The following is a 26,088-nucleotide window of genomic DNA, read 5'->3' on the forward strand; positions in this document are numbered from 1 at the left end:
TGCGGACCGATCGATCTAGTTAATCTCGATCGATCTAGTTTAGGACTCAGTCATTCCTTAGAAAAGTGGGGATACTTCGGAAACGTTCAGTTTTCTCCTGCTCCATTTTCTATTTTCCTCAGTCTATGTATTTCCTATTGGTCAGCCTAAAAGGCGTGATCTTTGTTTATCAATTGAAAATATTTCTAATTAAAATTTTATAACATGAGTGGTATTGAGAGAATCCTTGTATTTTTAGATTCTGTCGATATCACTCACTGTACTAATTTATCATTTAAATTAATAATTAAAATGGGCAGTATTGCCGCTTGGCATTAGTGCCGGCTCAAGAAAATCGTTGAGGGTGCAAGGTCTCTGGCCCCTTTCAATGTATTTCTCTTATGTGGCGTAAGATGGAGCTCAAGGTATCAAAATATACCCTGAATATATAATAAAAAACAAAGGATTTAAAAAATAGGAAATAAAAGAATTAGTGCGCCTACGGCAGGAGATTACAGTATTAAAAGAAGGGTTTTAACATTGCAATGTGTTCCGGGTCGAACCACATGTCTGTCGGTCCCAGACTGACCAGATTTTAATTCTTTTATTTTTTAAAATAAAATACAACAAATTTATAATTTTTATTATTACTTGGTTTTTTATGGCTAGATCGTGAGATCATACAATTTTAAATAACATCTGACTAACAATTTGATTTTATAGTTTTTCTAAAATACTTTAAGCAACGATTATTTAATTTATGTACTCTTTTAATAGTCTTTTTTTAACAAACTCGAATATTTCCACACATGGTCAACTAATGCATAGATTTTTTGAGTAAAAATCACGTAACAAATAAAACCATAAACTCAAGTTTCTCTTTGGTAATATTATAACATATTTTTCAAAACATTATTTGTCAAGAATTAGAGAAAATCTCACATCTGTCAAACAACTGCACTAACGAATTTCTAATACAGAAAATGATCGTAAAATCGACAATAAAAAGGCAAATTTATAACTATTCAAAATAAAATAAATTCATGAAAACGTCTTGGACTTTCCGGTCGTAAAATTTATAATTTTTGTTTACATACGGTACTTTTATGCCACCCTTTGGACCACACAAGGCCCAATTTTATGTCTGAAAATCCCTCTACCTACACATAGTTTTTTACCCTCTCTTGAACTAATTTTTGACCAATTAAAACTAATTTTTTAACTAAGTACACACCCATTTTTTGGACTTGACAATTTTCAACAAGCTGAGACAAATTTTGGTTTTTTTTTTTTCCAAAAACAGACATGATATTTTTTTTTACTTTTTAGGCCTTATTAGATTTAATATGCCCATTTTTGGACATGGCCCAATTCCAAATATTGACCGATCAATTCCGGCAATGTTTTAATCGTCGTCGACGCTTTTTCGTTTTTCCGATTTTTTATTTTTTTACTGTTTTTTAAGTGAAACTTCTTTAGAATGGGCAGTAAAAAAAAAAAAAACAAAAGATGGATGCAACGAAAGTAACGGTATGAAGGTAAGTAATTTTAAATTATTTTTTATTTTGTTTTATTTATTTATTCCCTTGACAACGATACGAAAAAATTTGTTTAAAATTTGTTTCAAAATTTTAAATAGTTTCATGAAAGATTCAAGAGACAAAGGTGAATATTAAGGTTAAAACTTTTATTATATACAATATATAATTTATTATGTTATTTTTGATCAAATAATGAGTATTTAAAATTAATCTGTTAAATAAACAAATAATACACAAGATAATAGTTATTCAAGTGCTTGACATAATACGACAGCAACATCATAATCACAATACCAAACAACAATATATAATATGTGGATGAAATGTGGTACCACGTGAACGAAAAGATAGTAAAGATGGTATTTTAGATTGTATAGGATTTCAAGAAACAGTTAATGACATTGAAATATTATCAGAAAAATGTGAGAAATGTACTGGTAATCCTAAATCAGTAAAATTTAATAAAATACGACTAGATCCTATACCAATGTCTGGTAATTTTCATGAGACTTGTACTGGTGGTTGTAATAATAATTTTAATCAAATAATGAGTATCGAAAATGAATTTGTCAAATAAACAAATAAAACCCAAGATAGTGGTTATTCATGTGCTTGATATAATACGACAGCAACATCATAATCACAATACCAAACAACAATAAATAATATGTGGATAAAATTTAGTACTACGTAAACGTGAAGATAGTAAAGATCGTATTTTAGATTGTATAGGATTTGAAGAGACAAATAATGAGTATTTAAAATGAATCTGTCTGAAAATCAAATAATATACACAAGATAGTGGTTATTCAAGTGCTTGTGCTTGTTATGATCGTGTTTGTCATGATCGAAATAAATTCAAGATCTTGAATGAATTTGTTAAGGACAAAAAAATGGAACAGATGATTAAATATTGAATCATTCAATGAAACAACAACAACAGGAGTAAATAATAATTCAATAAATGATGTACCAAGTGGAAATCAAAATAACAACAACAATATTGATCATATATAAACAACAGCAATCATAATAGAACAAATACACGGTGGTGGTAGTGGTGGCGATGATGCATCATCATGTGTTTGTGGTTAATTCGCTCATAAAAAAGATGTTGAAAAAATCGATCAATATTTGACATTAAATTTTTTAAACATCAAATAGTTCGTTTTGTTTTGTTTTTTTTTTTATTCAAATATTGAGGAGATAGCTACTAAATCAAAATCAAATTTATTTCCATTATAATTTGTATTAATTTTATTTATATTTTTCAGGCTGTAACATGTCAGATTACAAGGCTGAAATTGACTCAATATTCAATAATATTGGAACCTTAAGTCATCTAAAGTTGATATATCGGGAAAATATTAAAAAATATCATCCCGACAAAAATCTTGAAGATAAAAGAGCAACTGAAAAAAACTCAGTATTTCATGAATATACAGACTGTCCCATTTTAATTGGATAATGGATTTTCCTCGAAAAATGTGGCTCGAATTGAAAAATGATTCAAGTAAAAGTTGTAGGGTTTGGCGGGGGACTTGGAAAAAAAAGAAAACCAAAAAGTTCAAAATGGCGGAGTTTCAGGTATGAACAAAGTTTTTTCAAATGGATACTATATTTTTTCTTTGTACTAAAATGTTTCTGTTGATGGATTTTCCTCAAAAAATATGGCTCAAATTTAAAAATGATATTTAGAAAAGTTGTAGCGTTCAGGAAGACAAACACGAAAAGGAAAAAAAAATTTTAAAAAAGTACAAAATAGCGGAGTTTAAAGTATGAACATTTTTTTTTTTTAAGGTTAGGTGTAAGTTTTTTTTACTAATAAATTGTTCGCATCAAGATTAACACTTTTTTTAAATAACATTTTTTGGCTAAGTCCATTCTTTTTATCCATATTTCTCACTCCGCCATTTTGAATTTTTTACCAAAATTTTTTTTTTTTCCGTTTTTGTCTTCCTAAACGCTACAACTTTTCCAAATATCATTTTCAAATCAAAGCCATTTTTTTTTCAGGAAAATCCATCAACAGATAAAATCGAGCCGAAAAAACAGTGATTTTATCGAAAAATTTTTCAAATAAAAAGTGTTAGTTTTGATGTAAGAAACATTTTGGTGCAAAAAAGAAATACAGTATCCATTTTAAAAAACTATTTTTATACCTGAAACTCCACAATTTTGAATTTTTTGAATTTTTTTTTTTCTAGGTCCCTTTCTAAACCCTACAACTTTTACTTGAATCATTTTTTAATTTGAGCTATATTTTTCAAGAAAAATCCATTATCTAATTAAAATGGGACAGTCTGTATATATACATAAAATAAAAAGTATACATAAAAGAGTAGTAGAAGTGTTCGGCTGACTAGTTGTTCAATAAATAAATATTTATATAAAATTATATTCTGTGTTGAGTTTTTAAATTAGAATTTCATTTACATAGAACCTTAATATTATAACTAATCAATAAATTAAAAAGTTTCTATCATAATTGTTAATGACTGAATGAACATAATAGTTCACTCGAGAGGAGAGCGAAAAAGACAACTAGTCAAAAATATATTAATGCAACGAGAGATCTTCTAATTACTATTTATTAGAATTATTAAAGGAGTTTCACTTCCCTGTGCGTACAATAACACACATCTTTTTTTTTATTCAACGATATGTAGTGTCACAAACTGTTTTTTTACAATATTTTTGTAAACAGCAAGAAAAAAAATAAAAAATCCTACGGAACACTTACGGCGCACCTTGGGGAATCTTTTTTTAAAATTTTTTTCGACAAGATATACACCGTGTTTGATAATCATAGGATATGCGGCAGCGTATTTGAAGAAAAATACCCTGATTATGGGAAAAATGCGGAAATAAGTCAATATTATGGGTGGCAGGGGGGGGGCTGTTTTCACAGGTTTTTTTGTTTAAAATTCTTTTATTCATAAAATTTAGTTTAAATTACCCTCCTGATTAAGAAAAATATATTTAAGTAATTTTAGGATAAACTTTTAAGGGGGTGGAGTGGGTGGTTTTGGTTATTTTTGTGTTTTTTTGTTTTTAAATTATCAACGAGCGATAAATATCCCGGTCAAAGTACCGAAAAATGTCCTGATCGACGGACCGGTAATGACCTTGACAAAGTACCAGAAAATGTCTTGTTAAAAGTACGGAAAAATGTCCTGGTCAAAGTACTGGTATGATAATGTTTGATTGAAAACACTCACGAAATATTTTGAGAACTTTTTTTAGAATTTTTTTGAGAATTTTTCTTAGGGCTTTTTTTAGAAATATTTTGAGAACTTTTTTAAAAATATGTTTAGAACTTTTTTTAAAATTGTTTCTAGAACTTTTTCTACAAATATTTTCAGAATTTTTTTTATAACTCATTCTACAAATATTTTCAAAATTTTTTTAAGAACTTTTTTTAAAATTTTTTTGAGAACTTTTTTTAGAAATATTTTGAGATCTTTTTTCAGAATTTTTTTAAAATTATTTTGAGAACTTTTTTTGAGAACAAAAGTCATTTAATTAATTATCACGTTGATAAATTGTACCACTGTTGGTTAATATAAAGTTAGAAATTTTTAAAAGTTTGAACAATTTTTTAGTGTTCCGTAGGACACTTATGTTTTCGCTTTTCTGTGACTTTTTGTTATTTTGAGATAAAACGAGAAGTCCTGAATCGAATTGGCTTGTGAGATGCTCATTTTCTTTATTTTTTTTGGCCAAAAGCAATGGTCATATTTATTTCCAATTTTTGGGCCTTATTGGATTTAATATGCCCATTTTTGGACATGGCCCAATTCCAAATATTGACGGATCAATTCCGGTAATGTTTTAATCAACGACGCTTCATCTGTAGACTCTACGATATTTTTTTCAAATTTTTCGGTCGTTTATTTTTTTTTTTATTCAACGATATGTAGTGTCACAAACTGTTTTTTTACAATATTTTTTGAACCGCTGAACCGAATTAGTCGATGTTAAAACAAATTTAGGTTTTTTTTTTTTTCCAAAAACAGATATGATATTTTTTTTTACTTTTTGGGCTTTATTAGATTTAATATGCCCATCTTTGGACATGGCCCAATTCCAAATATTGACCAATCAATTTCGGCAATGTTTTAAGTGACGAAGCTTCATCTGTAGACTCTACAATATTTTTTTCAAATTTTTATTTATTTATTTATTTATTAAGTATTACGCCCTTGTCATTTCGTACTTATGGGCTACATTATATAAGTTTTACAATTACAAGTTTTGTTTCTTAATAATATGTATTATTATATATGTAAAGAGATGAGTATATATATTGATGAGATTAACATGTGGTAGTAGACAGTCGCTGATGACCACGTGACGATCTACGATTGTGACAGAGTGCCATATGTATATGACGATTCACGGCTGTAGCGGAGTGACACATAGACTTCCACGTCGATCCACAACCAAATGATCATTATTGGAGTTTCGAGAAGATTGTACAGATTCTCGAAAACGAGCCTTTATTTTACATCGCCCTGAGTTGCCTTAAATGACAACTTTTTGATGGAAAATTACTGTATAGACTCTGCACTATCTAACAATAATTTTTGTTTGCCGTAGTCCGGGATCGAACTCGAGACGTTTGGGTGGAGAGTTAAGAGCGCTATCCACTACACCAAACGGGCCGGCTTGTTTTTCGGTTGTTTATTTTTTTTTTTATTCAACGATATTGTAACATGACATTTTGAGTCCTTCTCGGACTGTTGCTATGGGAATTAATATTTTTAAAACAATATTTATAAATAAATATAAATAAATATTAAATATATAATTTGTTTATTCAATTTTTAAGCCGAACAATAATACCAAAAACTAAAATATGAGATCTATAATAATAATGGTAACCTGAAACGTAATTTTCAAAATAAAACACTTAAAACTGCTGGGAATCCAACTGCAACACTGCAACGTAACGGGAACTGAACGGTAACTCAAACTTAATCATAAATGTAGTTGAAATCTCAAACATAATCGTAGTCGTAATCAGAATTTAAAAGCACAAAATTAACACCAGAAACTCAATCAATCAAACCTTCCATAGACTCAGTCTTCGAGGAAAACCTCAGGGTCGCTCAGGGTGTGGGTTATGGAGAGAGGGACGGGTAAAGTTGTGTGTGAGAATTAATTGAACAATAAATTTAACAAACAATATTTAAGCAAAGCCGTAAGCCAAGATTTATATTCAAAGTCTCAATAATTAAAATACAAAACACAATTAAAAACGTATCAAATATACAAGTATATTTTCATAACAAAACTAGAACCGAGATTACCTCAACTTAATCGTAATTTGATCGCACAAACCGCCAGTAAACCGATTCTAAATTCGTAAATACCCCAACGTTAATCAGATACAAAGTAAGACTAAAATCGTGATTGGAAAATTAGCTAACGCGTGATAATACCAATAATATGAATTAACTAGATCAACTTAATCGTAGTTCGTCGTCACAAACCTCTAATAATTAATTAAATCAAAGATATCCGCGAGAGTAATATTCGAAGCTAAACGAAGCCGGGCTTAACCCAAGTCAAACATAACCAAAAACGAACACGAGGCTATCCTCAGGGATAGCCACTGCTCAGAATACCTGGTTTATTCAGAGAGAACGACTGTTCAGCTCGGAGTCCAAAAGCAGAGAGAGAGTTTGTGCTACTCTAAAAAAATATCTCGACAAAACTAAATTCCTCCCCTCTTTCCCTTTTTACTATAGTGTGTTGAACAGTATACTCTCCGCATCCAGCTGGAGTTTCAAATAATAATAATAATAATGAATCGAATACATATCATCGGGTTTACCCGGTTTTAACAAATAAAATTAATTAAATAATTAAATAATATCACCGGCGAGAAGTCTGAACAATAAAGTAGCTGGGTTTATAAGGCCAACGAGAAAATCTCGTTACAATATGTAGTGTCACAAACTGTTTTTTTACAATATTTTTTGAACCGCTGAACCGAATTAGTCAATGTTAAAATAAATTTAGGTTTTTTTTTCCAAAAACAGATATGATATTTTTTTTTACTTTTTGGGCCTTATTAGATTTAATATGCCCATTTTTGGACATGGCGCAATGCCAAATATTGACCGATCAATTCCGGCAATGTTTTAATCGACGACGCTTCGTCTGTAGACTCTACGATATTTTTTTCAAATTTTTCGGTCGTTTGCTTTTTTTTTTATTTAACGATATGTAGTGTCACAAACTGTTTTTTTACAATATTTTTGTAAAAAGCAAGAAAAAAAATAAAAAATCCTACGGAACACTTAGGGTGCACCTTGGGGAACTTGACTATCTTTTTTTTACCATAAATATTCGTTGCACAGTATTTCTGAAATATCCATTGAATGAGAGACATTTTAGAAGAGTAAAATATATTTTGTTATTGAATATCTACTGATGCATTTGTTTTTAACAATATCAAGCAATAAACATTTTATGTGTCAGTAGCTAAGGGACAGATGCAGCTCAGAAATTAATCAATTAATGTTGCTTAAAACATAATTTTTTTGGCAACTGTCATTCCTTTGCTACTGCTTGTCCTTGGGATTTTCCATTTATTTAATATTTAAAATACATGTAATTTTATTTAAACAAAATTAAAATGTCCGAGGAAAAACAGTAACTAAGGAAAAGATGTAGCTGAGGAATTACGGTGGCCAGAAAAATTATGTTTTGGGCAACATTAATTCCTTATCTACATCTTTTCGTTGGTATTTTAATTTTATAAAATGAATTTTAATAAATTTATTTGTCAAATAAACGAACAAAATACCAAGGATAAGCAGTAGCTAAGGACATCCCTGGTGAAAATATTTCTCCGAATTTGCCCGAATTTCTCCGCGGTTACTCCGAATCTCTCCGCGATCACTCCGAATTTTTTCCAAATTGACTCATGCGGAGAAATGGGTGAGAAATTTTATTCCTCGTCGTTGATTTCGGAAAAATTTCTCTGCGGTAAAAATTTTTTTTTCACACGTTCCTTCGCGTATATTTTATCACGGAGAAATATTTCCGAACGTTTCTCTAACCAAGTCGATTCGGAGAAAATTCGTAAAAAATTTTTCCGCGTAAAAGACACGTGGAGATAATTCCTCTGCGGTAAAATTTTTTTTTTACGTGTTTCTTCGCGTATTCTTATATGGCTAAATATTTAATTTTAATACATCATGTATATCGATTATTCATTGATAATTTATTGGAAGTCCCTCCATCCACCCCCATCATTGTTTTTTCAATGATGAGCCTCCTTGCTTTTATATCAAAAATTGATTTAATCGTGTGCCACAATCTCTGTTCAATATCATACATATTTATATTTCAATTTGAAAATATCACAAATACTTATTCTCATAACTGCATGACTAGAAGCTCATTACCTTTATTGTATTGATAATCATTTTGAACTTTTTTTTTTTCGTTATATTCAGTATCTAAGCATTTTATTTTTATGCGTTTTCAGTAGCCGTTGGAAAAAGCGAAACTTTTTGTTCAATAATAATGCTTGCCATATGCTTACGTATTTTTGAAGCTTTTGGTGAAAAGTTGATGGTGCTTGGATCATATCCCAATACAACAGCTGTTGCATACGCAGAAGCGTATGCGCCACAGCTCGTACCATCTGGCTGTCGTGTTACATTTTTGAAAAAAATTTTGTTTCTATCTATTTCAGGATAGCGTTTCGCTACGAATTTCTTCTCAACATTTGATAACAAATCATAAGAGTTACGAGCTAAGCTGTCATAAATATAAATTTCTGTACCATTGTAGTACAGACATGCCCAATGCCGAAATTCATTAGTACCACCCACTATTACTATATCCTTCTTACTTTCAGAAGGTTTTACAACGTGAAGACTGTTTAAATACCAAACAGGATACGTATTAAAATCAGTATTTTTTACTAGTGTTTGTAAAAATAATTGTATTCCATCATCTTGTATCATATAACATGAATTGATATTTTTGATGATCTCAACTTGTCTGCTTGGTAATTCTTTAATAATTTTATCATATAATCTAGATATCCGGATTTGCTCAGATTGATAAAATTTTTTCTCTTTTCTAGACTGTTTATCTACTGGCAATGAACTAATTACTTGAACGTCATCGTCTTGTTCTAGATATTTTTCCGTTGCATTGCTTGAGATATCAATCATACCAACTGACTTTTTCTTATTATTTTTAATAAGTTTTGATGGAACTACGTCATTAATATTTTCGTCTTTTCTGAGTCGTTTTTTTGCTGACTTTTTTCCGTCTGCATTTTCTTGAGCTTCTATAATATACAAAGGATCTCTTATTGGCAATTTAAATTCATATCTTGGATCTAGTATTTCCGGTAGAAGACAATTCATGTAAAATTTTTCTAAAACAGGTTGCAAAGTTTTCCAAAATTCTGGATCTTTTTCGACAATGATATATTTTATATCATAAATTTCCATGTTTTCATATTTCATGTAATGGCTTTCATCTGCTACATGATTAAACTTTGAAGTCAATGTGTATACTGTAAAATAACAGTGTTGTCTTTGAGTTATATTTAACTGACCTTGTACTTGAAAATAATAATTGTGATGTTCGTTCATCTTATTTAAATCTTTATTGTGAAAAATTCGTCTATAATTAGTATTTGACTTTAATGCTTCATCTACAGTTAAGCCTATTGCAGATGCTAAGCATTTGACTTCAACGATAGAGTCTTCTTCTTCAATGCACATGTCTGGTGTTGCACCAATGAAGCTACAAGCTTTATCAATAAATAAACCACATGGAGACATACTTTTATCAATCAAACTTGATAATTTTTTAACAGCATCTTTTTCCGAATCTTTACCTAATTTCATCTGTTTTGTACAGTAACCAAAATCATAGCGAATTTTTTTAACAATATTAGAGCATGATGTTGTTGGCATCAAATGAAATATTTCTCCAAAATGGGATGCTGTGATTAAGTTTTTGCGATATTCTTTCCATAGAGCAGATGAAGCTTGAGATCTCGTTTCTTTTTCAATTTCTACTCTATCATCTTGATTTCGTTTCAATTTTTCAAAATGCTGTTCTGAAAGTAACTGATATTGCTCATGTGAAATATCACCTTTTTCACAATTTGGGCCATAGTTTCTATCAGTCTTGCTCTGGTATTGTCTTTTTTTAAATTTGTTGCGCATTCTATATAATTGAGTAGCCTTTACACTAGCTTGTCTACTCTCTTCCATTTTGAAAATTTGAAGAGGAACATTTTTATTATTAAGGCATGTCCAACGCCGGTTTTAGAGTACGTGACCGACAACGTCCTATCTTATTTTATATTACAAGAAAGTTTATTCTTCGTCCCGACAAAAGTTTGTTGGTAATAGAATGCTGAGATTCAGCATGATTCGTTTTTTATCCATATTAGACCTTGCTATACAATAAATGTTTAATTATCTCGTTTTACTTTAAATTTCTTTAACTTATAATATCTTTAACTATAATCATCTCTTTCGTCGCATATCATTTCTTCTGAATATAAATTTGTGTTCACAGAAGGTATGAGATTACGAATCTGTTGACCAAACTTGCAAATTTTCTTCATGATCGTTTCTCTATGTTTAAATGCTCAGAGTTAGTTGTCAAATTTTTCTCAATCAATGATCTATTTTTATTTATTGTAAAACCCACCGCAAAACAGGTTTTCATATACAGCAAAATTTCTTCTTTTTCACTTACAATATATGAAGTTTCAACGAAATGTTTACTAAAATTTTTTCATATGAATTTTTTCAAACGTTTTTCAAATGTAACCAAATGGGCATAAGGATCCTTTCTTGAATCTTTTGTAAACATTGCTATCACCATCTCCAACTTATTAGAAAACCACCGACAAAATTGTAAAAAACCTTAGGAGATTGTATTGCTTATAGCAGTTAAGCACCGTCATTCCTGTATAAAACTTCAACAGTATTTTTCGTTCCGGTATTGTATACGCCAAATTTTTTGCTGAATGATACATCTTGAGTATTAAATTGTACGCCACCGCACAGCGCTCTCAATTCATAACTATTACGCATACTAAAGTTTATTCTTCGTGCCGACAAAAGTTTGTTGGTAATAGAATGCTGAGACTCGGCATGATTTGTTGTTTTATCTTTCAATAGACCTTGAGAATACCTTGCTATATCATTTACATGCCTTGAAATTAACTCGTATATTCCAACTGTTATAAGATCTTTAACCATATTATCATCTCTTTCGTCGCATATCATTTCTTCTGAATCACAAAATTTGTGTTCACCGAAGGTATGAGATTGAATTGTTGCCATAAACTTTGCAAATTTTCTCATGATCGTTTCTCTGTTTAAATGCTCAGAGTTGAGTTGTTTGATTTTTTTCTCAATCAATGATCGCATTTTATATCCACTTGTAGCAACATAATTTCGCAGTACAGGTATTCTATATTTAGCAAGTTTTCTTCTTAAAGAGAGACTTACTCGGTACTTTGAAGCTTCAACGATATGTTTACTAAAATTTTTTAATAAATGATTTTTGCATTCAATTTTTTCAACATGAATGCCCAAATGTGCATAAGGATCCATTTCTTGAATCTTTTTGTAAACATTGCTATCACCATCTCCAACAATTGGATTATAAATAACTTTATGCATGGGATAACTTTGTCGAAAACCTTCGGCGAGGATATCTGCTTCCATAGCAGTTGAAGCAGCATTCCTGTCATAATTCTTCCAACAGTAATTTTTATGGTTTTCAGCAGGTATTGTATTCTTATTTTTTGCTCTATCACACACCGAGCAATATTTGTTTCGTACAGAAAGAAACAATACTTTTTTCGTATTTGTGCCAACAATAACAGCTAAACCTGATAGAGCATCATACCTTCCATTTTTATAAGATCTCTTTGACCACGATCCATCAACTTCCACTGCTACACAAGGAATTCCTTCAGGAGTAACATTACCATTTTTCAATGCCAATTCAATTTCTTCTGCTATTGCTGCTTTCATGCTTGCAGCAAATACTTGATGAACTAGGTCATTAATTCTAACCATACGAATTTTCTCATAAGTTTTATGAGACAAAGTTTTAATATTTAAACTTGCTAAAAACTCATGCATAGTATTATACCCTATACCGGAAGTCAAAGTTCCTAAAACCGTACTATCATTGAGTGGAATTTTATTTTTCTGGTCTATTGGATCAGTCCAAACATCCCCAGTGTGCCCACAATTCAAACACTCTACGTAAAGTCGAGAATTTAAACCAGTATCGTAGTACTTATATATGTGCATATCTCTAAACGCACTTGGACACCAATCGTTATGGTGATCAAACTGTTCATGCAAGTTTAAGAATAAATGATTTATGTCAATTATTTTTCGATCTGGAATGAATACATCAGACATTTTCTTTTCATCATAACTTTCATCGCTAATATTATTATTATTATTATTATTATTATTATTATTATTATTATTATTACTAAAATTATTAGTATCGTCATCCTCAGTCAGTAAATTATTCATTTCTGGAATTAAACAATTATCCTTAGGTATTATTAAATCATCAGTAATCTTTTGCTCAGTTAAATCTGTTTCATTGATCGTTACTGAATTATTTTCAGGAACAATGAGCTTGTTAATAGTTTCAAAAGTATTACTTTGAATTGCAGTCAAGTTATCATGAGCAGAGTGATCAACTGAATCACTTACATTAATTTTTGAATCAAAACTAATCATATTGTCTTGTTTTATAATATTATCATTATAAACAGACTGGTCAATACTCTCAGTTTCGAGAATGGTTTCCAAAAAATTCGATTTACTATTTAAATCATTTTTTTGGGGACACGTACAAATTTCTGTACAAAAGCAATGTTCTTCAGAATAACTCTGGAATGGTGTTAAGGGTGTATATTCATCCTCACTAATGTTTGAGTTTTTCGTTTCTTGATGATTCTTTTCAGATTCGAAAGGGAATATTTCATCAATACAATTCTCATTCATGATTTCGTTTTCGAAATCTATATTTGTAATATTAACATCTTTCATATGTGAAAGATCGTTATGCAATTTAGAAAAATCTTGAAATTTACCTACCTTACCTTGACCTAGATCTACTTTTGAAGCACTTCCACTTGGTGACCGAAGTATTGTCTGGGATAAAACTGAGGAATCTACTGAATTATCTCGAGATGACCGCGGAAAGATCAATTTACCGTCATCATGCATTGAAAGTCGTCTTAAAAAAATTACCAAAAATTGCTGATCAAGTCAATTTTAACACTCGATTTGTAAATAACGTCATTACGCACCAACTTTATTACTTTTACGCGAAATAACTAACATAAAGCAATAGTAAATCCGCATCATATCATGCGGCTCAAACTAGCTGCAAAAGATAGTCACCGGAGTAAGCAAAAAGCTATTAACCCAGATGACAAATCATTTCCAGTAACTTACTAGTATACAATAACATTGATTTGAAATCGACTATGGTAGTGTTTACTATAAGGTTAGTGGAAAATAACTGAAAAACTTTTCTCGTAGTGCGAAAAAATACCAAGGAAAAGCAGTGGCTATAAAAAAGATGGAGCTCATCTTTTCCTTGTCTACAGCATTTCCTTGGTATATATATTTCATAAAAAATAAATTACATAAGATTTAATTGTTGAATAAATAAAAATGTCCAAGAAAAAGCAGTAGATAAGGAAAAGATGAAGCTAAGAAATTGATATTGCTCGCCATTTAATTTTTTTGGCTGCTTTAATTCCTTAGCTATATCTTTTCCTTAGCTACTGCTTGTCCTTGGTATTTTTATTTATTTTATATATAAAATACATGTAATTTTCTTTTAGTGGTATTGTTGTTATTTAGTAGAGACAATAAAAATACAAAAATTCTAAAATGAAAATATGAGGAAATATAGATGAACACATAATTCAATTTTGTCTTGAAATTTAAACAAAAAACATTAAATAATTATTATTTATAAATGAAGTAGAATTTTATCATGCCTATTATAATCTACATATTTATTACTATATATTACAATTTTTTTATTTCAAATATTTATCGATTTAAATGTTTAAATAAATTTTACAAATAGAATTTAGTATCTTTTTTTCTAGTTGTCAACTGGTTTGAACCATCAAATCAAGCGTTAAATAAAATAAGCATAATAAACTTTTGTCTTGATGATAAACAATAACGGTTTAAACAATTAGAAAAAAAAAGTAAACACAAAGAATTTTTTTTTTATAATTTAAGACACTAGATAAATTATGCTTTTATTTATATGTAATTATATTATTATTTTTATTAGAAAAAATTTGTTTTTCTATTGTCTATTGAATACGAGTGTTGGTGTGTCTGTAATGGGTTTTGCTAACTCTGGTCGCTACCTCTGATGGTTAGTTTCAGCTACATGCCATATTTAGAGAATTTCCAGACTTGTAAAGAATATATTTATTTACAATACAATAATTTTTTATTGTTTATAGATAAATAGGACTTTTGTTGTAAACGAACGTATTTTTTACAAGTCTTGAAATACCCTCAATTTACTATTGCTTCATGCTAGGGATTTTAGTGTTCAGTCAATCTGGGTTAGGGAGTTCCCCACTTTTCCGCCAATACATATATAAATGAAACAATGGTCAAATAAATAAACATTAACTAATTAATAAATAAATAAAAAATATATGAATGAACACTTCAATAGGTAAATAAATAAATTAATAAACCGTTAAATAAATTAATGGATGGATAAATAAATACCCGAATAATACAGTAAATATACAGATTAAAAAATTAATTAATTAATTAATGGATTAATAAATCAATGTATAAATAAATAGGAATGTAAATAAATATATGGATAAATGAATGAAAAGATAATTGGATAAATAAATAAATAAAAACAATGAATGGATAAATAGATATGAAAATTTTATGACAGCAACATCAAAACACGATTATAAAACCATTATACATACCTTTTTGTCCATTTACGATTTCTAGTGTGTTTAATTTTTTTGTGCACCCATTATTATTACAAAATATTGACAGCTAAAAAATTATAAATTAACAATAAATTGCTGTTGTCTCAAGAAGAAGAGATGGACAATGTAAGATCAGCTGTTATATCAGTGTGAGCGCTGTTTCGAGGCGCAATCCAAAATGTCACTAGAGCCCCGCAAACGTAACTAGTTTTAACTAGAAGAAATGGCTACCCCAATAGCAATTTTATATTAACCGTGGCAAGTTCAAAGAAATAATTATTGTTTTTTTTTTATTCGAATGATATAGTTATTATCTAACAAATTTTAACAATGGACAACAGTTCTCATTATTTTTGTTTATTTGTTGTGACAATCATTTGAAGACTCAAATAATACATATACGCAATTTATAACTTTCCGGGCAAACGCCTTGACCTCTAGACCACAGGGCATCTTATTTTTTCTAAGTTTCAAGTTAACTCCGACGTCATCTATTCGTCATTTCATTTTTTTGTTATAAATTGCGTATATGTATTATTTGAGTCTTCAAATGATTGTCACAACAAATAAACAAAAATAATGAGAATGATTGTCCATTGTTAAAATTTGTTAAATAGTAACTATATCATTCGAATAAAAAAAAAAAAAAAATTATTATTTCTTTGAACTTGCCACGGCTAATATAAAATTGCTATTGGAGTAGCCATTTTTTCTAGTTAATATAAATATAGATCTCTTTGAAAATATTACATAATAGTTTTATGCGTATTTTAAATTTTTAAGATACATCTCGTATAGTATGATGAAGATGTCTCTTATTTTTTCTTGAAGAAAAGAAAAAAAATTTCAGAAGACCCTTGGGAGTAGTATTATAGACTTACAGCTGAATTTTCAGAATTTTTCATCTAGTCATTTTCGAAAAAAGTTCAATTGAAAATTTTTAAATATTACTGACTTCAAAAAAATATTTAGAAAAAGAAAAAAAAAAAAGTGTTATGCCCTTGGGAATGATATTATATACTTGCTGCTAAATTTTTAGAGTTTTTCATCTAGCCATTTCCAAAAAAAGTTCAATTGAAAATTTTTTAAATTTTTCGACTAAAAAAAAATTTCGAAAAAAAAAAAAAAAAAATTTGTCATGCCCTTGGTAGTGATATTATATGCTTGCTGCTAAATTTTTAGAATTTTTCATCTAGCCATTTCCAAAAAAAGTTCAATTGAAAATTTTTTAAAATTTTTGACTTTAAAAAAAGTTTTCAAAAAAAAAAAAAAAAAAAAGTGTCATGCCCTCGGAAACATTATTATAGACTTGCTGCTAAAATTTTAGAATTTTCTATTCAGCCATTTTCGAAAAAAGTTCAATTGAAAATTTGTTTTATTATCTTTGATGGTAAGGCAGAATCGGGTTTCATGTCGCCTTAACGAAATAAAAAATAAAAATGACAAAAATTTACGGGCTAATTCTTTTTTTTTTTTTAAATATAACTTTCTGAAATATTGTCGGATCGCTTTGAAATTTTAAATACATATTAAGTACAGTATAGCGATGCATTTAGTAATGATAGAAATTCGATTTGCGTTTATTGTTTATTTATAGGAAATTTTTATTTGATACGCGACGAAAACTACGTTTCTTGCGCTTTGACGCAAAAAAGTATCGAGAAAATTTCATGACCGACATAATTTTGAGCGAAAACTTTGTTTATTAGTATGTCATGAAATTTTCCTGAAAATTTCAGCTTTTTATGCCAATAAATAAAAAAGATATTGATTTAACAACAAATTGCGCGCCTTCAATACCGTTTTTAACAAGCGCTCAGACCAAAACGACAGCGCGAATACTCGCATTTGTTATTGAGAAAACGGCAGGGAAGGCGCGCAATTGTTGTTGGTGATTGACACACTCAAGTTAATTTAAGAAAGAAAACAAATTTTAATGCTTTACATTATTATGAGTCATATGATGATATGTTTACAAATTATGATTATTTTTCGAGAAAATTTAAAACTGAGCAGCGAGCTTTTAAATATTTTAAAAATCTTAATATTTTCATTGTACCGGAATCTACCTTAATATGCGAGAGATATGAATTTGACAAATAAAATGATATTATCATTATTCATTTACAATAATGTACGAGTTACTTATTGTTTTTTAAAATATATTGTACTAATGGAATTTTTCATTTACAGTATATGAATTTTTCATATACTAGCTTTGAGCTGAAAGATTCCGAGTATATGGTTTTTTCATATGTAGTATATGAAATTTCCATATACAGTATATGAAATTCTCATATACCAGCAGATTTGGTGCGACTTTTATATACTGTATATGAAAATCTCATATATTTTTCTCTTCGTGTATCGATACATCGTTTTTCAATGATTTTATTGTTAATGAACAATCGAAATTTATTATCAACAAATAAAATTCAACACGGCCCTAGCCGGAGTATTGAAAATTTTCAATTTTCAAAGGTAACGCGGGCCACACGCCCCAACAAATGTTACCAGATCTTTGTTTTTGTTTACTTTTAAAAAAATAAAAATATAAACATGATTTGATATAGCTCAAGTTCATGTTAACTAGTAGACAGCACACACTCTTGAGAAAAAAAAAAAAATACTGACATATAATACCTTAAATTATTATCTTGAAAATTAAATACTTTATTTTTGATGAACCCTGGTAGAAAAATTCCGTCGGCCCGGCGTTGGCCCGACTTTACATGTATAAGCATATATGCTTGTACAGGTTAAGTCAGGCAGCGCTCACAAATTTCTACCAGGGAATAACTAAATATATACACTAAGAGATTATTATATACTCATTTAAAGTATAGATCTAATAATATTTATTGAAATTTCAGTTAGTATCGTTTTAAAGCATAAATTAAAAAAAAAAAATCTTCTTGAATTATATTTTTTTATTGAACATTCTTGAATTGAAAAAAAAAATTAATTAATGGAAAATAAGTAATCCTTTTTACCTTTTTTACGTAAGTGAAGCTTAAGTGATTTTGTTTGTTAGCTCATTTATTGATAACAAAAAAATGATCGCCATATAATTTTCAAGGTCAAATAATAAGAAAACTAAGAACAAATCATGGATTGCAATTTTCACCAGGTTATTAGAGATGACAAAATTTATAATCATAGAGTTGACAACTGCTTTGAATGTCGTTAGAAGATTGTTAATAAACAAAAAAAACAAAATTGCCGTTCTATTATATTTTGCATAACTTTTTAAAAGTCTAACTTGCAAGCTTCATTTAATTCCTAAATTCATTGTCTGTTTGATACCGAAAGCCACTCTCTTCAGGGTGGCTCTCAGGAATTCATTATTAAATTTTTTGAGCTGAATATAACTTTGTTTAAAAGTTATCCAAAATATAAGCAAATACCGATTTTTATTTTAAACATTTTTTCTTTTAAAAAAAAGTTACAGTACATGCTTAAAGCTTTCTTTATATAATTCGGTTATAATTTGCTTGATCGATAAAATAGTTATTTGAATTATCATGTTATTGAAAAAAAAACCTGCCATAGACAAATTTTCATAAATAAAAGTATTAAGGCTCTTTGTAAAAGTCATTTTTGAACCAATATTTGTAGTTTGAGGGGCCCGTATATCATAACGCTAAACCTCATGCCTGAGTGCCCGAAATTTTGTTGCGCTCCTGTCTCGAAAATCGGCTTTTGAGTGTGTCCGTTCATACACTAACACTACTGCTAGCAAGCAAGTATAGTACACAGCTACATTATATGCTTGCGTATGTCACGTCTGTGTGCATTACTTGCCGCAAGAAAGCGAATATTTTTTTTTTTAAACGCGAATAACTTTTAAAATTCGTGGCAAACATAACTTATTATTTCAAATTATATTCGTTTTTTTCTTATCTACAATTTGATAGAAAAGAATAAGTTTTCGAGTAGACAACGGATCTACTATATGCTGCTAAGAAAAGAAAAAAATTGTTTCGCCCTATTCTCGTGTATGAAAGTTGCCAACTTCGACATTCATTATCTCAAAAAAGCCGAGGCAAGAAAAATTGAAATAAATCGTCAACATAGATAATTAATTTATTTGAAAAATAAGCCTAATTAAAAAAAAATCGAGTAGAAATTCGATTATTTACAAACAACTTTGAACAGAATGGTTTCAAAGGAAAATACTTGTTTAGTTAAAAAAGAGTAAATTGAATGATCTATTTTTTTTATATTTGTGTTGATTTATTTCTTAAACGAATCTAATAAAATCATTGATTACATGAAGTATAACCTCAAATTTTTTTCATCTGTAATTTTATTTATGTACGTAATTTGGCAGGTCACGTCAGCACAAAACATACAAAGAACATTCAATTATATAATTCAAAATTATTGAAAAAATGAAACTATAATGATTTTGTTATAATCGAGAGGAACCACACAAGTTCTCGCTGGAGTTTTGAAAATTTTCAATTTTCAATAGAACGAATCCGTTACTAAAAATTTTTTTTTAAATAATTGAACTTTTTTTTTTTCCAATTTCAACTTGATTCCTATTATAAAATATAAAAGAAACAAATATAAAATAACTAACAGATGGATCTTTTAAAAACCTACAAAATAAGTTTAATATATAAGCTATTTGAGTAAATAATTGTATGAGTTATTCCATAGTATGTAAAAAAAAAAATTAAAAAAAACTTCAATTTCAATTTTTTTCAATTTCGATACTTAGTACCACCTTATTCATAGTAAATTTTAGTTTTTGGTAACTAAAATGTATGTATTTTTTTGCGTTCTTTCAGAAAACATTAGTCTCAATATCGTTAAATTTGAATTCGAAGCGGCGAGTTAGATTATTTGGAATTGTTGTTACTTTCCTATGTTATTTAAATGGAAAAACTAAATATGAGGACAGCACCCTCTACAAAATTTTTTTTTGGGCTCAAATTTTGACTGGGTCATTTTTTTTAAAATACCGAAGATATTCCGAGAGTGTCTTTGAAATTAAAAAAAAAAAAAAAAATCAAATCAGCCTAATACGCATACTCCCATACGGATACGCTCATCGGATTGGTTCACTGTAGACAGGGGTGGCGCGCTAGATTCTTTTTTCGTTTTCAAAAAACAATTGTTCAAAATTGTAAATTGTTTTTAGAAAATTGAAAACTTAGGATTTTCCCTAGAATAGCGTCTAATTAAACAAAAAAAGTGAACAAAAGTGACTTATTTTTTTCTTTTTTAATAAAAAAAAAAATGTGAATAAAAAAAAAATATGAATAAAAAAAATTAGGCAGTTTTTTACAAATTACAAAACCAAATTTATAAACTATCGTAAAAAACCCCCTAATTTTTTTTTATTTCACATCTTTTTTTTATTAAAAGAGGAAAAAATGAGTCACTTCTGTATACAAGAATTAAGAATTTTTATTTTGATGTTATTTATTAAATATTAGAATGATTTCATTTTTTACTTTTTTCTAGTTTGAATGTTGCGGTCTTAGTCAGCAAGGTTATCTTGATTGGCAAAAAAATGAGTACTTCAACTGTTCAAGCCCTGGTCGAGAGAGTTGTGGAGTGCCATTTTCTTGCTGTATTAACACAACAGACATATCAAGTGGTTTAGTCAACATAATGTGTGGTTATGAAATTCAAAAACAACCACCCTCTGAAGCTGGGAAAAAAATTTGGATAAGTGGCTGTATCGAGATCGTCCGTATTTGGGCGGAAAGGAATTTATACAAAATTGCTGGTTTCGCACTTGGAATTGCCCTGAGCCAATTATTTGTTATTTATCTTGCAAAAACGTTAGAAGGACAAATTGAAATGCAAAAAGCTCGATGGAGATCTTGAGCACAACAGGCCACCTACTACTATTATCAGATTGATTCATCGACAGGCAGGCAGGTGGCCAGTGTTCATCGTTATCAAGGTCGTAAAAACAAAAATAGTGCCAGTAGATGTATGACGTTGATTATACTATTCGCAGTATCAATTTATATTGTGTGTATAGTGTCATTCATAAAATTGGCGTTTCATATCCGAAGCTATTCTCACAGCTATTTTGATGAAAATTAAAGATAACATTAGTCATGACATTAAATATTCTCATCAACCATCTAAATTATAAAGAATACATACAACCCGATACGTTTTCAGAAGCTAAGAAAAATATCTCAATGTTTATTTACCGATGGTTAGCTCCGAAGCTTAAGATTTGTGATATGTTTTTTTCAATGGTTAAAATTATTAAGTGATAGAATTTTCGGTTAATAATAGACATCAATTTTGCACTACAGTTTCGCTTCAACGATACAAAAATGTATAATTACCATCACTTTTTATACGCGTGAAAGTACTTTACTAAATATATACGGTAAATACTATTGAATGATAAGTATAAAGTATTATTACTGATACATTATATGTAATATATTGAGAAGTTATGGTCGACTGGCAAGAGTTGATGATGGCGAAGCTGCCCCTTCCACATTTCTTTTTATAACAGCTCACTAGAATGAGTAAGTAAAAGCTATGCTTTCCCATCCTGAAGTTCCTTGAAAAGAGAGTCCAGTCGTTACATACCGACATAGCTTCAAAATGGCAGCTTGATGAATTTGTGTGAATACGTGTAAGCTTAGTGTGTGTTATATTGATATTTCAAAGTTACAACGTGTATGATACACATTCAGTTCATATTGATAATGTTCAAAATCAATTATTAATTCATTATGAAGTAATTTAAGTCAAGAAAATAAAAAAGTCCAAAAATTTATGGAAAAAGAAATTATACAATAGACAAACTATGAGAATGCATTTACTTGTATTTTTATCGACTAATGCAATTTTTCTATTATTATTAATAGGTTATTGTTATTTTCACTATTCTTGATATTTATGTAACGGCATTACGAGATAATTTACCTCGTCCACAGCCACGTCCACGTAAATCAAAGTCTCAAGCAGAGCCAGATAAGAAAAAGCAGATAAAGAAGATAACAAGAAACAGAAACTTGTACCAAAGAAAAGAAATGGCTTTTGTTTTTTTTTTGATACCGAAATAAACAATCTTGGTGTTTTTTATTTTCCTTTCATTTTTTCAGGTTAGCATTTAGTCGTTTTCGAAGTGGTTTTGTCCACTTCAAAATTCTCGTTTAGTTCTGGCTGCTAGGAGTAACTTCAGTTATTCGTGCTCGTGACAATTCGTCAAAGTTCTCACAGATTGCTTACTCCAATTCGTGATGTTTCGTTGGCTCCCGTTGTATTTTTGAATACATCCGAATGGAAATCTGGTCCGGCTCAATGGATTTGATATCCGATCCTGATCAAAAATTGGTCACGTTATCTTATTTCAGGAAGCCTGATTGAATCCTGATCAGCATTTGATCAAAGTACTTGTTTGCGTTCAATTTCAAGCTAACTTGATCAAGATAGCATCGAGTAACCTTAACACATCCTGAAGAAGGGTAACCTGATCAAATCTTGATCAAAAAATTACCAAGTCAAATATTCTAAAATAAATATTTTTTTAAAACAATTTTCCCTGTTCAAAATAGCATCAAGTATCTTGATCACATCCTGATCACGTGAACCTGGCCAAATCTTGATAAAAAAATCATCAAGTTGAATATTTTAAAATAACTTTCCTACTAAAGACAGAGCAAACTTTCCTTAGTAGAATCCGCGTTATAAGTTCGGCCGAGCTTCGTAACTGAGGTAGATTAAGGAAAGATGGTAGCCGTGAGTCATTCATGAAAGATTAATGCCAGGTTTGGGTGGAAAAATTCATATTTCTTTACGGTAGTATGGTTGAACACATGTACGTCCCAGACAAGACAGAAGATGTCGAGGGGAAAATCGTACAAGCGATGAACCTCATATATATTATATTCTACGAAAGTCTTTGAGTAACTGAGTCACCCTGAGAAATTTTTTTTCTGTATATTAGTTAATCGTTTGTTCCCAACCTGTACCTTTTGTTGAGAAAATAAAATAATTTGACTGAAGAAATGTCAAATGTGATATGTTTCTAAAAATAACAAATAATTAATTTATATTAAACAAGATATGTCTTATTAAAAATAAAAAATTCCAATGAGCAAATTAATTATATTTCGCTTGAAGGAATTGACGGATGTAAAACGGAAATGAATGATTCATTTTAAGAAAATAATTTCTACCTTTATGTACAATGTTCGGTCATATCAACCAGTTGTCTCTTTTTTCTGTTACTCGTAGAATGATTGGATTGTAAAAATTGAGCAATAGAAGTTAAAGAAAGAAACTATAAATAGCTGTATTAAAAATAAAAAATTCCAATGAGCAAATTAATTATATTTCGCTTGAAGGAATTGACGGATGTAAAACGGAAATGAATGATTCATTTTAAGAAAATAATTTCTACCTTTATGTACAATGTTCGGTCATATCAACCAGTTGTCTCTTTTTTCTGTTACTCGTAGAATGATTGGATTGTAAAAATTGAGCAATAGAAGTTAAAGAAAGAAACTATAAATAGCTGTACGACCGCGCGGGCTGTACGAACGCTCGAGCGTATACAACCAAGCATTTGCCAGTATAGTATAGTAGAGAGAGTAGGGGAGTGAGAGAAGAGATGATGTGCTTGGAATGAATGTGTGTGTATGTGCGTTTGCCCATTCATTTGGCTTGAGGACTGGGGGTCAGAAGGGCCTTCGAGCGAGTAGTGTAAACTTATGAATACAAAAGTCTCTACTCTCTAGATTGGTCGAAATTGTGATTGGTCGTCGTTGAAAAATGGTTGACTAGGGAACTGTGTGAAGCGCGAAAATTATAAAAAAATGATTTTAATAATAGATATATCTACACAAAGATAGTTTAAAATAGAAAATATAGTACGGAAATCAATTTATTTCTCAAAATTTTATATGCTATTAATATTCATATAGAAAGATAGTTTATAAAATTTTCATGAATACACTATAGAGTATATTCCATACTATAATATTAATTACAAGAATGTTTGTTGCTATTATAACATTATTATATCTATAGAGATTGTAATTGTAATATTGAATGTAAAAAAGTTGTATTGAAAACTAAAAATATTATTTCTGATACTATCCACGAAAATAATGACACGCTGCTAACTTTTAACGAATATAGTTTCTTTCGACTATGACCTTTTAATGATTTTAAATTATTTCTAACAGAGTAAATTATTGAAAAGAAATGAATTCCTATCTAAGTTTGTCTGAATTTCTATAATAAAGAATATTGTATAAATCCTACGTATAATCTATAAATTTATTGAATATAGTTAAAATAATTAATGAGAAAATTGAATACGAAGTAGATGTTATACTTAGAATTGGAGAACCTTTTGAATAATGAATAATACGTCATGATTAATTGATCGAAAAAAAGGTTTTTATAATTATTTACCGTAATAAGTCGTTGCGTTCCTTAATTTGAAACGTAAAAACTTAACTTTGCAACGAATTTTATCTTATTAAGAAACCGGATTCATCCGAAAGTATTAAAATCATACTTCCGACAGATAGCGTTATTATATTATTTTTTTTGCTTATTATATTTTCAATTATCGATTATTAAAAATATATTTTACACTAAATTTTTTTCTCTTGAACATATTTTTTAAATTTAAATATTACACTGTATTATACTGTATGAACTTGGATGTATGAACCATCAAATCGTCAATGAAAATATATTTAAATATTAAAAGTATTTTTATTATTTTTAAGATGAATCATAAATTTATTTACCAAGATTGTCATTGGGTTTTTCAGATAATCCTTTTCCACATAAATTATATTCTGGTTCTTTGAAAATGTAAACTTATTTTTTCAGGACTGTATGAGCCAGGAACTTATGAATAAGAAAAAAAAAGAGGTAATATTATTATCAAGACAGTTTTACTTTTATTGTGGAAAAATAATTCTCAGGTGTGTCACTGAGATTAGTCAATGATCTCCTTTAGCCAAAACTATAATTTGGTGAGTGATCTAAATTTACATTTTCAGGGCTGTTAGTTCCTGGTGCTAATTTAATAGAAATTTAAAAAAAATTAATATAGTGAATAAATAAATTTTTTAAATTTTAATTAATAAATAAAAATAAATACCAAGTTTATCGATATTACGATGAGTTATTTACGTCTTTAGTTAAATACATATTTAGTTGTTAATACATTAATATAAATAACAAACGGTAATTTATTATCAAATCCAACAAACAATAGTCAATTCAGTACATTTTTCTTACCTATTAAATTTATTTATTCTTGTGGATATTTACAATTTTCTCATTTTAAATTAATAATTTTTTTTTATTTATTTATTTTTTTTTAATTTTATTTAGCCTCTTTTCATAGAGTATCTTAGAGTTTCTACTTCATATTTTTAAATTTATATTTTTTATATTTCTCATTTAATTTTATAATTTATTTTTTCATTTTATACTACAAATAAAATTATTTTATCCCTAAAAACTGTTTTAAAAAACACTTCAAGCTTTTCTTCTTGACAG

General features: G+C 29.0%; 1 protein-coding gene across 2 annotated transcripts in view; it reads left to right on the forward strand.

The window, feature by feature from the left end:
• Positions 1-25,187, forward strand: part of LOC122857595 (tetraspanin-33-like) — a 66,843-nt gene extending 41,656 nt beyond the window's left edge. For both annotated transcript variants that reach the window (XM_044159850.1, XM_044159849.1), the window contains exon 4: positions 21,043-25,187. In XM_044159850.1, coding sequence (XP_044015785.1) covers positions 21,043-21,411 — 369 coding nt within the window. In that variant the 3' untranslated portion in view covers positions 21,412-25,187. The remainder of the gene's footprint in view (positions 1-21,042) is intronic.
• The last annotated feature ends 901 nt before the right edge of the window (positions 25,188-26,088 follow it).

Source organism: Aphidius gifuensis, linkage group LG5, assembly GCF_014905175.1.
Source record: "Aphidius gifuensis isolate YNYX2018 linkage group LG5, ASM1490517v1, whole genome shotgun sequence".
NCBI classification, from domain to species: domain Eukaryota; kingdom Metazoa; phylum Arthropoda; class Insecta; order Hymenoptera; family Braconidae; genus Aphidius; species Aphidius gifuensis.